The sequence below is a fragment of the Melozone crissalis genome, unplaced genomic scaffold (assembly GCF_028551555.1).
Source record: "Melozone crissalis strain CALT ecotype California unplaced genomic scaffold, PUWL_Pcris_2 ptg000018l_1, whole genome shotgun sequence".
Classification (NCBI taxonomy): Eukaryota; Metazoa; Chordata; class Aves; order Passeriformes; family Passerellidae; genus Melozone; species Melozone crissalis.
The window spans coordinates 24,830,254-24,844,058 of record NW_026535796.1 but is presented as its reverse complement, the minus strand read 5'-3'; the positions used below and the strand labels follow the sequence as shown (position 1 = coordinate 24,844,058).

At 37.1% G+C, this 13,805-nt stretch overlaps 1 protein-coding gene across 1 annotated transcript in view; it reads left to right on the top strand.

The window, feature by feature from the left end:
* Window positions 1-13,805, top strand: part of EIF2AK4 (eukaryotic translation initiation factor 2 alpha kinase 4) — a 39,489-nt gene that overhangs the window by 16,054 nt on the left and 9,630 nt on the right. The window contains exons 18-33 of the mRNA XM_054275227.1: window positions 348-427; window positions 2,162-2,263; window positions 2,884-2,934; window positions 3,951-4,187; window positions 4,780-4,855; window positions 6,495-6,616; window positions 7,021-7,070; window positions 7,154-7,322; window positions 7,818-7,934; window positions 8,355-8,420; window positions 8,953-9,123; window positions 9,713-9,847; window positions 9,947-10,054; window positions 10,806-10,934; window positions 12,258-12,344; window positions 13,624-13,736. Coding sequence (XP_054131202.1) covers window positions 348-427; window positions 2,162-2,263; window positions 2,884-2,934; window positions 3,951-4,187; window positions 4,780-4,855; window positions 6,495-6,616; window positions 7,021-7,070; window positions 7,154-7,322; window positions 7,818-7,934; window positions 8,355-8,420; window positions 8,953-9,123; window positions 9,713-9,847; window positions 9,947-10,054; window positions 10,806-10,934; window positions 12,258-12,344; window positions 13,624-13,736 — 1,813 coding nt within the window. The remainder of the gene's footprint in view (window positions 1-347; window positions 428-2,161; window positions 2,264-2,883; window positions 2,935-3,950; window positions 4,188-4,779; window positions 4,856-6,494; window positions 6,617-7,020; window positions 7,071-7,153; window positions 7,323-7,817; window positions 7,935-8,354; window positions 8,421-8,952; window positions 9,124-9,712; window positions 9,848-9,946; window positions 10,055-10,805; window positions 10,935-12,257; window positions 12,345-13,623; window positions 13,737-13,805) is intronic.

Genomic DNA, 13,805 nt, shown 5'->3' with positions numbered 1-13,805 from the left:
TAATTGGTTTGATTTTAGCTAGAATCTGAATATGGTATTTTGAGGGAACCTTAGTACATGGTATGTTTAAAGACAAATGTAATGGCGGTGAAATTTAGTTGTAACATTTGTGTACTGAGCTAGTACAAGTCTGTAAAGCAATAGATAGGTTTAGTTTCTACAGATAGACATGGATACTTGACCTGTGAGGGTAAGAACTGTCTGTCTGTCAAGGTATTTTCAGCTGGGTCTCTCTCAGAAAGGACTGCACTCCCACCTAGAGAACATGAATGAGTTTTTTCTTGATATGGATGTTGCAGTTCTTTCTGACCTTCTTGAAACTGGTGCTCTCATCTTTTGCCATCCAGGTAACTTGACAGGGATGGTTGGCACCGCACTGTACGTCAGCCCAGAGGTCCAAGGAAGCACTAAATCTACATACAATCAGGTATGATTGGAGTAGACTTAATGAAAAGGTAGAAAGGAATCTAAGATGTAGCAGGTATGATTTGGGTCGTTCCTCCTTGACAAGATGAATTCAGTGTGGAACAGCATGTCGTTGATTCCTGTGCTAGTCAGGGGAATTAAACATTCCTTCAAGAGGAAACCAAGGATAGAACCATGTGGGCAAGTCAATTGTTCTGCCTGTGCTTGATCATGACTAGATGCAAGCAACTTCAAGTTGAAAGCATATAGTGATAGAGGACCTCTGTAACTGAATAGGATAGAAATCTTACCTTTTATATAGTATGCATTATATTACCTTTAGTTAAGGTAATGTAGTGTAAACTGCTGTTCTGGATTTCTAGACTGTGATTGTGGGAGGTGAGAGTGTATTTCTTCCATCAAAGAGAATCCTGTTTATATGCAGAGACAAAGCAAGGAAATGTTTTCAAAGTGGGAGTCATAGAATTATAGAATGGTTTAGGTTGAAAGAGACCCTGAAGCTTATCCAGTTCCAACATCCTGCCATGGGCAGGGACACCTTCCTCTAGACCAGGTTGCTTCAAGCCCCATCAAACCTGGCCTTGACCACTTCCAGAAATGGGGCATCCACAACTTCTCTGAGCAACCTGTTCCACCCTCACAGTAAAGAATTTTTTCCTAATATTCGGTCTAAACCTATCCTCTTTCATTTTAAAGCCATTATCCCTTGGCCTGTCACTCAGTGGCCTTGTAAAAAGTCCCTCTCTGGCATTCTTGTAGTCCCCTCGAGGTACTGAAAGGCTGATCTAAGGTCTTCATGGAGCCTTCTCTCCAGGCTAAGCAATTCCAATTCTCTCAGCCTTTCCTCATGTGAGTGGTGCTCCGTTCCTTTAATCATCTTTGTGGCCCTCTCTGGACTTGTTCCATGTACTTGCTCTAGCAGATCTATGTTCTCCGTATGTTGGGGGCCCAGAGCTGGATGCAGCACTCCAGATGGGATAGCATGAGAGTGGAGTAGATTGAGAGAATCACCTCCTTAAACTTGTTGATCACACTGCTTTTGATGCAGCACAGGATGTTTGGCTTTCTGGGCTGTGAGTGTACTGACAGATCATGTTGTGAGTCCTGTCAGCCAACACCCCCACGTCCTTTTCGTAGCTCCTCCTCTCAATCCATTCTCTGCCCAGCCTGTGTTTGTGCTTGGGATTGCCCCAACCCATGTGCAGGACCTTGCACTTGACCTTGTTGAACTTCATGAGGTTCACACAGACCCACCCCTCCAGCCTGTCAAGACCCCTTTTGATGGCATCTCTTCCCTCCAGCGTGTCAGCTGCACCACACAGCTCAGTGTCACCAGCACACTTGCTGAGGCCGCTCTCAGTCCCACTGTCCGTGTCACCAACAGAGATGTTAAACAGTGCCAGCCACAGTGCCTACCCCTGAGGAACATCTGCTCCTCACTTTGCTGTTAAGCTGCTGACCACAACTCGAGTGCAACCATCATTTATTCATAGCAGTGCTGTGATGATGGAAGGCTTTAAAGTCTACCAAATCTTAATGGATTGTGTCTTCTAACAAAAAAAGCTTTCAAAATGGATAATAACAAAAACACATGAAAAGACACAAAAAACCCCCCAGCCTTCTCTCCAGCTTTCAATTTAACCTAAACGTTTGTTGGGATTTTTTTGCTCTGCTATTTTTGTCTTCAGAGAATTGATAGGTACTAAATACAAGTTTTAATTTTTTTCTACCTTAGAAAGTGGACCTGTTCAGCCTAGGTATAATATTCTTTGAAATGTGTTATCATCCTATGAATACTGCATCAGAAAGGATCTTTGTTCTTGGTCAGCTAAGGCTGGTGAGTACACAGCTATGAAACATACTAATTCTATGCCTCAAATAATCTGTTAAGAGAAGCAAAAGGATGCAAAATACAGCAAAAAATGTTGCCGTAGGGAGTGCTCAAAACCAAGGTTTGTAAAACATATAATGAAAAGTGAAGAATACAATTGGAGCTGGTGCACTGACATTCCTTTAAAGAATACAATTGGAGCTGGTGCACTGACATTCCTTTAATGCACTGTGGACTCTAATGGTAATGCCATCAGTCTGTGTTCTGTCTGTGAAATAATTATTACATGTCAGATAAAGGAATCATCTCTTCAGTATACTTAGGTTTAGGCCTGGTGAGCCTTTCTCAGGAATGAGTTGCTATTTCTAGTTGGTAAATGCTTGTGGTTATGGGTTGTACTTTCATTGTACAAAACATCAAAGCTTTCATCCTCCTTTTAGCTCCTCAAATAAATTTAATTTGCCATGTGGGGATTGGTTTCTTTGTTTGTTTTTTTTTTTTTTTCATGGGCAATGGAAATGCTTTGTTTCTCTGTTTAATATGTAGAACTTAAAAGTAAGACTAATCAGAGCAATCTGGACTGCTTGTTAAAATTCAAATATGGATTTTGGTTTTTGTTTTGTTAGCCTGCAATTGTATTTCCTAAGGACTTTGATGAAGTCAAGCATGCAAAGCAGGTAATTTTGAATATATTTTAACTATTAGGTATTCCTTCTCAGAAAACATTGCTTATAATTTTTGCCCCTTAATTTCCCACTTAATTCCCCACCTAGTATTCTCTGCCAAGTTCTTATTACATGATATTAGGACAAAGTAAGGAAATAAAACCTCAAAAGAATACTCTAAGTTGACATGGAAATATATTTACCTACAGAATTCTCTGAGCACAGTCATGAACAAATTTAGAATTCACTGGCACATCGTTAAAGCTCTGAGAGACAATTTTAACTTTTCATGCTCAGACAAATGGCAGCTCAATTGTTTAACTTTTTACTTAAACTTTTTGAAAGAAATGTGTCACACAGCAGAAGGAGATGCACAAAAGCTCAATTGGCTGCTCCAAGCTTGACAGAGCTGCCAAGAGCTGTTCTGGAGGCCTCCATGGCAGAGTAATGAAGTGATAAGGAGCAGTGTAATCTTTTGTGGACCATCTAGGTGGCTTTATTCTTGTGCTAATCAACTCTTTTGTTGACCATTAGTATTAACTTTTAGTGTGTTATGCTTTTAAAACAGCAATCTGCATGTTACTAGTACCATAAAACATTTCCATTTTGTACATTTCGCTGGAGTATGCCAGGGAGATTCCTCCTACTCTCACACTTGTGCCTTTCAAGTCTTTGATTTCATGCATGCAATTCTGCTTTTCCTCTTAACTTTCTCTTGATTTTGTTGATAAAGAGATGCGAGTTAGCGTACCATGGAACAACAAAGGAAAAGGATACTACATATTTTGTCATCCCAGGAGGCACGTTTCTAATAAGTTGTGTGGTTTAGTAAATTTTTTCAGATGATAATAAAATATATTAATAATTTATAAGCAAATAATGTCCATGCCAAAGATTCAGATTCTGCTGGTTTTTCCCCTGTAGAGTCCCACAGTTTGCTATCGAATTGATATAACTACCAAGTTTGTTGCAAATATTGTTACCTTGCAAAATGTTTCTAATCTGTAAAATTTTGATTTAATTTGTAGAGATTGGTTATTACGTGGCTCCTGAACCATGATCCTGCAGCACGACCAACTGCTGTGGAGCTGTTAAAAAGTGAACATCTTCCACCACCCCAAATGGAAGAGTCTGAACTCCATGAGGTCCTCCACCACACCTTAGCAAACGTGGATGGCAAGGCCTACCGGACCATGATGAGTCAGATATTTGCACAGAGAATATCTCCAGCAATAGACTATACTTATGACAGTGATATGTTGAAGGTTTGTAGGTGTTCAGGGGAGGTGTGGGTTTGGCTTCTCCCTGTGCTGAATTTTTTAAAAATATGCTTATATGGGTAAGCATTTCTGAGTGAATTGCATTGTCTCAAGATTCACCTTTACATTGGTTCCCACTTAAAACTACAGTCTCTACTGTATGGCTTACAATAGCTGCTTCCCATTTGAGCCTTACATTCATTCTTCAGTGAAGAAACCAGCAGTGTTTGTTTGTAGCAGCTAGAGCTTTAAGCTTATGTCCAGATGATTACTTTCTTTACTCTGAATTCCTGTCAAATTAATGGTTGACTGGTTGTCAGCAGAAAGTGTTGACCCTGGATGCTTTTTTCTCTAATTGATTTGATTTTTCTTAGTTTATCAGCTCTTGTATCTTTCTAAATCTAAAGAAATTAAAGGTAACACAGTACAATAATGCTACATATAGCTGTAGTTATTTTTATTATGTAAGCATTGCAGTTTTTTGTAGTGGGATGAGATAGCAGAATGTTTATTGCCTGTATTACATGGAATGATTGCCTACATGGAGTGTTCATCACGTGTGAATTATATATGTACTTTTTATTTGTGATGGTTTCAGGGTAGTTTTTCTATTTGGGCAGCCAAGATACAGCAGCATGTATGTGACATTGTCAGCCGGATATTTAAAAGACACGGTGGGTGTGTTTACAAAAGTCATTCATTTCCTTTCTTGTGATTGAATGGATTTAAAAGAATGGAATGGATTTAAAAGAATGGAATGGATTTACTTCTGTAAGAGAAATCAGAAAACGTGTTCAGTGGTTGATCATTTGACGTTTTTATGATGTTTTCTTCTGTTATTTTGTCATTCCAGTAATAGCTACTAATATAAAATCTGAATTATTTACATTTTCTACAGAAAGAAGAGTGAAAGTCTTAATTACATTTTTGAATGTACATGGTTGTTCTGATAAATCTGTATGAGGTTTTAGAGGCACAGCCTGTTACACAAAATTTGGGTCTGAATGCAAGGCTAGCTCTGTAGTGGGAGATCAGGCATCCATGGAGCACAGTAACCTCTCTTTGAGCAGCCAGAATGGGAAGAGCATAAGGGAGAGCATGGAAACAAAGCAAGCATGGAGGGGTACTTCCAGTGATGTATTCTTGGAAATGCTTTGCTGTTCAGGAACTTCCTGAGCCAAAGCTGATGCCATGATATTTAGTAGTCTCTCATTTTCCTTTCCAGGAATCTATCCAGTCATTAATAATAGTATTCACTTAAAGTTATTTTTTGAGAAGGAAATTTATGCAGCCACTGTCACACTTGGAATGTTTTAAATTGTGTTGTCTTACAGGTGTTCATGATACTATTTTATATAAAAATACTGAATTTTGAAATGGAAACTTTGCATTTTCCAAGTAAATCATAATCTGATTAAGCATGATCAAAATTTGGCAATACAAAAGAGTGAGAAGCTGCAAAATACTAAGTCAAGGATGGCTTTACCTCTCCCATTGCTCTTTAAAGCTTGACAGATTTGGGAAATTTTAGGGATTGAAATATTTTCATGCTTTTTGAAAAAAATGGGGCTTGGATATTTATTTTTTTCCATTAGATTGTGTCTGACTTCTGTAATGGCTAGAAGAATTTCTTTCTATCTGGGGTACTTGTTTTCTCATTTAATAGTTAATGTTGAGTTAAAATCTAATTGAGTTAATCCTAAATAAATTTTCTGGTGATTCTCAATCAAATATTAAAACAGGAAACTTTTTCAGTAATAAGTGGTATTGTTAGTATTTAGGTTTCAGTGAAGACTGGATTCATGCAGATAGATGGTTGCAAAATGTAGCCAGGAAAAGAAAGGTATTCATGAGGTTTTAAAAATGAAACACAAACACTTCTAGTATGTTTTTGAGACATGAAGGAGGATGCAACATGTCTGTACAAAATTTGTCCTATGTGGAAATGTCTCTAGACCAAAGCAGTAATTGTTACTGGTAACTGCAGAGTTTCTCATCTGTTTCATATGCCTGCTTTTCTGAAAGGTGGTGTTTAAAGAGGGAGGGCAGGGTAAAGATTCTGCTGAGCTGTGGAATTGGCAGTTCTCTCTTCTGTGGCCTCCCTGCTGAGCCCAAGGAGCATGCAGCATAGGCATAAAACAAAATTTTACATTCTTTCTTTAAATATGGAAGAGGAAAGTCCATTAAGGACATTTAATGTAATTTTTTCACTTATGATTGACAAAATTATGCCCTGCAAGGGTGTTCATGAACTTGTAAAAAGCAGGTGTTCTTCTGAAATGAGAGATAATAGTGTTTTCTGGTTTTGTGCAGGAGCCATCAAGCTGCATACTCCACTGCTGATGCCCAGAAATAAGAAACTATATGAACATAATGAAGCCTCATATTTCATGGATCACAGTGGGATGCTGGTAATGCTTCCTTATGACCTCAGAGTAAGTAGCATCATCTCTGCAGGCAAAGCTCCAGAGGGTTTGGGGGATGCTGTGGTAGAATTTGGTTTAAGCTTACATTTCTTTTGGCTGCTGAAGTATCTTTCAATGTCTGTTCTTGTTCTCCTGAGTTCTGTACTCCTCCTCGTGACAGTTGGAGCCCTGACCACATTTTGAAGAAATAGCATTTGTTTGTTTTATTTAACATAGGTGAAAATAATGTTTTCATTTAAAACTTGCAGCAGGATGGTTAGATTAATACTACTTGGCTATGTCAGGTGTTTTAAGCATAATATTACCCTTGGGAGAGTACAAGTGTAACTACACAGAATAATTCATCTCTAGTTGCAGAGCTCAGTCAAATCAACTGTTTGGTTTCAACAATTTTCATGTATTTTGTTTTTCAGATTCCTTTTGCAAGATTTGTAGCTAGAAATAACATATCAAACTTGAAAAGGTAAGAGATGTAGGGGTGATATTTGCACTGACTGTGACAGTGACTTCTGAAGAGGCTGATTCATTGTTCAATGTTTCCTTTAGATACTGTATAGAGCGAGTTTTCAGACCTCGGAAGTTAGACCGCTGTCATCCCAAAGAACTCCTAGAATGTGCATTTGACATCATTACATCTACTGGAAATAGCTTTTTGCCTATAGCAGAAACCATTTATGCAATTTCAGAAATCATTCAAGAATTTTCAGTGCTACAGGTAGATTCTCTATAATCAGCCCCTTTTCCCTCTTTTCCACCCAAAATTTTAATTTAACTCAATATTTAGTTTGATGTGTTGTAAAAGGATACTTCCTTTAACTTTAACCAGTACAGAACTATTTTCACATTTAATCTATAGGCACTTATAGAACACTGCCATAAAAGATGTGTTTCCTAGGTAAACTTAAAATGAAGCATAGGTTTATGTGCAAAGGAAAGAACTGAATCCTTTATAGTACCATTGAAATAATGTCTGTCTTCTGTCAGACAAGTGATTACTGTAGAATGGGACAAGACTTGCCATTCTTTAGTTATATATGAAAGGTAAGGTAGTGAAAGAAGTGGTTTGAAGTTAATTTTGACCTATTATTATTATTAAATGTATAGGAAGCCTCTGTTTTGTGAGGGTTGGGTTTTTTTTAAGAAAACAGAATGCAAGTAAAACTTGGCTTTTTCATTCTTTCTTCCTTTTTTTTTATTTATGCTTTGCTAGGAAAGAAATTACAGTATTTATCTGAACCATACTGCCTTACTGAAAGCTATACTTTTGCACTGTGGGATACCAGAGGACAAACTCAATCAAGTCTACATCATTCTCTATGATGCTGTGGTGAGGCATTAGTTATTAACCTATCCTCTGTAATCATCTCTGTGGAATATTCTATTTTGTGGGGCTATCTCTAAAAATGAATAACAGCCCATTGCCAGCCTAACCAGGAGTATACTCTTGATACATAAAAAGGTTGGCTTTGGGCTGTAAATGTACATTAATTACTTTCTTGTTACTTCTGGATTGGGATGGTGTAAGATGATTCTTGAATGTGTATTTATGAGATAATTATTCACCTGTCTAATCAAGAACTGACAGGCTAGTCAATAAAAACATTTAAAAATTAAATTTAAAGTGTGTTTTAATATCAGTTAGGTCTTTTATACTTTCTAAGCACAGAATGTAAGTGAAATTAATTTGAATAATTACAGTAATACATTAAACACAATCAAATGTTGTTTTAATCTGTTTTTCTTGTAGACTGAAAAGCTAACTAAAAGAGAAGTAGAAGCCAAGTTCTGTAATCTTTCTCTCACATCAGCTAGTGTAAGTGATCTTAATTCAGTGCTAATTTCCCTGTAATTTGCCATAAGACAGTAATATTTTATTTTCTTTGTAATTTAATCAGCCAGAGGAAGGAAAATAACCTGTTACATGTGCTGTTCAGGTCAATCCCTTTGCAAGTGGCCTGACTTTGTTCTCTGTTCTCTCTGAAAGTCAGTATTGCAGCTTGTTCTCTAAACATGTGGGGCAATAAAACTAATAAAGGGTAAATGGAATACTACAGAGAGATATTTAGTAAAGAAAACTGAGAGAAACTTTTTTTAAAACTTCTCTGCAAACGTTGAATGTGTATAGAGTTGAAGTTAACTTCTGGGTAGTTGGAGATTTGTGTCTGCCTATTATTTTCCTCCACTCCACTATGTAAAAACAGCCTGCTAGCCAAAACAAACATAAAAGGCACATGTCTTACTCCCACAATTAGAAAGTCAGATATTTTTCTTGTTTTCAGATGGGACCTATTATGAATGTTGTATGTGTTGCTTTGTATGCTTATAATTTTATTTTTTGTTTTTAGCTTTCTCGACTCTATAAATTCATTGAGCAGAAGGGAGAAGCAAGTAATGTATTTCCCTTTCTAAACACAATGATAAAACAAAAGCCAAGTGTCACTCAGCTCTTGAAGCATGGCATGAAGGATTTAGAGGAAATCATTGGTCTGTTAAAGCAACTGGGAATAAAACTTCAGGTTTGTAAAATGCTCTCCTAATAAATTAATGGAATTACAGGGCTGCTGTGCATTGTAATATGCCAGGAAATAAAGATATTTTACAACAGAAAAAACACATGCAAGTGTCTTGATGGCAAATAATACTGAATTGGTACTTCTTCCTTTTTTTCCCTTTTGTTTTCTTTATTAAAGATGCATTTTAAAAATAAGACCTCTTCCAGTTGGAAGGCTCTGGCTTAACTTATCTAATGACAGTCAGACTTTTTTCCTTTCTCCACCCAAGACTGAAGGCATTACTTAGAGCATAAAAGAGGGGATTTAATAAATATTGAAACAAACTGTAAATATTTTTAAAAGACAGAAATCTAATGACTACTAAAGGCCTCCACCTTCTTTGAAGCTTGCTGTTTGGGTTTTGTGCTACATGGTTTTTTGAGATCCTGGAAGATTAAAGCACCTTTAATTTCCTTATTTTTCACTGTATTTTAAATTTTTGGAGATAAGGAATGTTTCCATATATTTTCCTTATGTGAAAGCAGTGTTTTAAATCCATGCTGCTAACAGGAAATTAAATATATATGTGCACATATTCGTTTTTATTTTACAGATCTCTATAAATCTGGGACTGGTTTACAAAATACAGCAGCACAATGGTATTATCTTTCAGTTTATAGCATACATCAAAAGAAGACAAAGAACTGTGCCTGAAATTCTTGCTGCAGGAGGCAGATATGATCATCTGGTATGTGCTTATCTCTTCTAGTAAATTTTGATTTTTTTTCTAACCCATTTTGCCAAGATAACTAACTGGTCTTCCATTCTGGTTTTTTCTTGTCTTGAGATTCCACAGTTTAGAGGGCCACAGACAGTAGGACCAGTTCCTTCAGCTGTTGGAGTCAGCATAGCTATAGATAAAATAACTGCTGCTGTTTCCAGTGTGGAGGATTCTGTAAGTCTTTTTTGGGAAATGGGGAATTTGTTTACTTCTGACAGTTCAATAACCTAATTGTAGCTAGAGATGGACAAAAAATAAGATGTTCAGATATGTTCCAAAATAATACTGCACTGAAATAGAAGGCAGACATCAAGATGACCTGTGTTCTTTTGTGTTTCTCAACATAGAACTATTTAGTAAATGAGAATTAAGGGAAGACAGGATCTTCATGCTTACACCATTTTATTTTTAATTTAATGGAATGTTTTTCTCAGCCTGTGTATTCTTTCAGATGGAAGAGTACAACTGTAGATATTTAGTGTTATTTTCCCCCTACTACTTCTCCCTTTATCAAAGTATAGAAGATAGAGATGGAAAGAAACTTTAAGAATATTGACTACTTTGTACAATGTCACACATCATCACTTGGTTGTGAAATGTGTATTTTATTCTCTTTTCTCTATAAGAATAAATTAACCTTGGCAAGGAGAGTGGGAAGGAAGGAACAGAGTAGGCAGGGATGCTTGGCAGGCTGAGGCTGTGGAGGTGCTTTGCATGGAAGATTGAGCTTCAATGACTTTCAGACAGACTTAGATGGCTTGTAGCTCTCAAAATAGGTGGATCTAATCCCTTTTTTGCTTTTTAGGGTGATGCATTTTGGCAAATGTTGGAATATTTGTCCATCTTTGTAACTTTAGCTACCTTAAGAAGGGGGAAAGGTGATCTTGTGACTAATACTGTCTCCTTGATTTTACTTTCCCTTCAGGTTTCTGTCAGCTCGTGTGACCTGCTGGTTGTAAGTGTTGGTCAGATGTCAATGGGTAGAGCTATCAACATTGTTCAGAAATTCTGGACTGCAGGAATTCCAGCTGAAATAATGTATGACTGGTCCCAGGTAGAATTATTATCTTCATGTGTTAACTGTATTATTGTTCTCCAATTTAGTGCAGACTTTTTTTGGGGTATTTTTCTGTTTTTATTGTGGTGGAGGCTCATAATACTGAGCATGTAGGGTGCTATTCAGATACAGTAATGTCAAGAAAGTCTCAATGGCTTTCCAGCATTCCTCCAGAGTATTTAAAAGTGTGAAGAAGGATCCCTCCTATTAATAAATTTAATAATTAATAGAGGGTACATCAAGAACAGAACAGTAGCATCAACTTTTAAATAGCCAGATGGCCAAAGACACTTAGGTACAGAGGGAATATTGACATTATTTTACTGTTAGAAATACAGTTTAGCAAACTGAGCTACTAGATGGGTCCCCATGTAGTCCTTGAAGAGATGTGTAGTAGGAGGGGAAGGGAGAGTGGTAAGCTGAGCTGGGCCCATTTACATCCAGCTGAAAGCAAACAGAGCTGTGGCCAGCAGTGCTTCACAGGAATGTAGTGAGCTACATGGCAACACTGAAGTCCCTTTTAGAGGTGGTGGCTTATGGGTTATGAGTCTGCTTCACCTTCAAGTGTCCCCATTTGTGACTAACAAGAGAGAAACTGCAGCTGTCCATTGCACATCATGTGCTGCAGGGCAGGAAGCTTTGAGCTCATCTAGTTTGTCTGACTTTTTTGTAATTATTTTGCCATAACATTTCCAATAGTTTCAGTCCCTTGGGACTAAAAAATCTAGATTATATACTTTTCCTGTGATCACGTAGGCTGGAGTTTCTTGGTTTGGGGTTATTTGTTTTGTTTGTTTGCTTGATCCAGAAGGAATGACTGTTTGGATAGTTCTTGCCTCTGTCTAATGCTGTCCTGCAAGCCAGTGCTGAGTGAGTCAGCATAGCCTTGGTTTTTCAGGAAGCCAGCTGGAGTCAGCTTTAGTGGCAGACCTCCAGCCATGCAGGACAGAAAGCTGCAGGCAGCAGGGTGGTGTCTGTCTGTCTGCCTGGTGCTACACTGCACGTTTTTACAGTTACTTGGGCTCTGCACTTCTACATGTAGGTAGCCCTTCTGTGTGGGAACCTGTGCAGGACCTAGGCATTCTCTCTGTCCAAGCATAGACTTTGATTTCAATTTAGCAAGCCTTGGGTGGATAAATAATGAAGTTTCATCTGCTCAAGTTGTTAATAAAGCTTTTCTCTCTCTGAAGTTGTGTGACTGTTGTATATCAAGTTACTTTATTAAAGACAGGAGACTGATTGATTGATTGATTACTTAATTGGTCATTTTATAAGATGTCAAATTAATGTCTCATTCCCCTTCTTTTGTTCTCACTTTAGTCCCAGGAAGAACTGCAGGAATACTGCAGGTGCTCTGGGATTACGTATGTGGCTTTGGTGTCAGAGAAAGAAGGAAGTCACGTGAAGGTAAGCATGGGACCTGGGGATGCTTTATAGTGTTTCAGATTTGTACTCTGTTCTACTTTTTTTTTTAAGGTCATTATTAATACAATGTAAATTATACTTAAGTAAGAGGAGTTGAGGTAAATACAGTTTTGGTTGTTAAGTCGTAGAAATGTTATTCTGAAGAATTTCAGCATTTTAAACGTTTTCTATCCCTGTATAACACTGTTATTCACAGACCTCCTTCCCTCTAGGAAAGTCCAAAAGCTATTGCAAACATTGCTTGACAGTGCCATTGATGGTTTAGCGAGGAAAAAGGTTTCTCTTGTCTCTGACTTCCTTAAATCTACAAAAGGAATTTGTTGACTTAACAATCTTTGCAGTTGGTTTCTTTTCATGTTACAAAATAAATACAACTCAAATGTAAATCTGAAAAAATCAGTATTGTTCCAACAGTCAGTCAGAACCACACTCTTCACCTCTATAAACTGGTTAGGATGCAAAGACTGAACTTTGTCACGATATGAATGTACTCTGTTGTTCTTCTGTACTCTTGCAGCCTGTGGTTCTGGTACCTTTGGTTTTTTGAAGTTGAAAGTTTTAAAATGTTCTGGGTCATTAGAGAAAAGATCATTATTTTTTGAACAAAGATTAATTTTTTGACTGAAAAAAATACTAACCATTTGACAGCATATGGCATGAACAGCCAATGTGCCTTTCTAAATTTTTCTTATTCACTCTGTTACTGTAACAACAATAATTGCAAGAATAAGTAAACCTTAGTGATGACAAAGTGATATTTCAAAGTCCTCTACAAGCCTATTGTAGAGTGTTCTTTGAAATATGGCTTTATTGAAGCAAAACTAATAAAGGAGATGTTAATGAGGTGAATGGTGTTGTTGCTGATTAACCTCTTGCCAATAAAGATGGTGCAGATTCCTAGGTTTTGAATGTTTGAGTTAACTCTTGCAAATTGAAAGGCAAGCCTTATTCTAATATAATTATTTGAATAAAAATATTAATATGATACTTAAAATTATAAACCATTGTTTAGAACTTAATTATCACATTAGATGCAGGGAGCCAAGCTTGCTTTGGGAATGCAGAATAAATTAGTAGTTGGCAGAAAAAAATCTGATCAAAGATTTAATTGGCAGTGATTGATTGGTGATGATAATAGCTTCCTACCTGACTCTTTCACCTTTAATGGGTGAAATAGTTTGGTTTTGATTAAATTTGATAAGTTTATTTGTATGCCATTTTAAGAATCAACAATCTTAAGACCCATTGAACTACATCATAGGTGAAATCCTTTGAGAAAGACAGGCAGACAGAGAAAAGGATTTTGGAGTCTGACTTAGTAGATCACCTGATCCAGAAACTGAAAATGAAAATCGGTGATGAAAGATGCAGTAGGTAAGCAGTATAACGTGTCAATAATGGGGATAGTCTAAATCAGAAGTGAATACATGTTTGTATATGCTG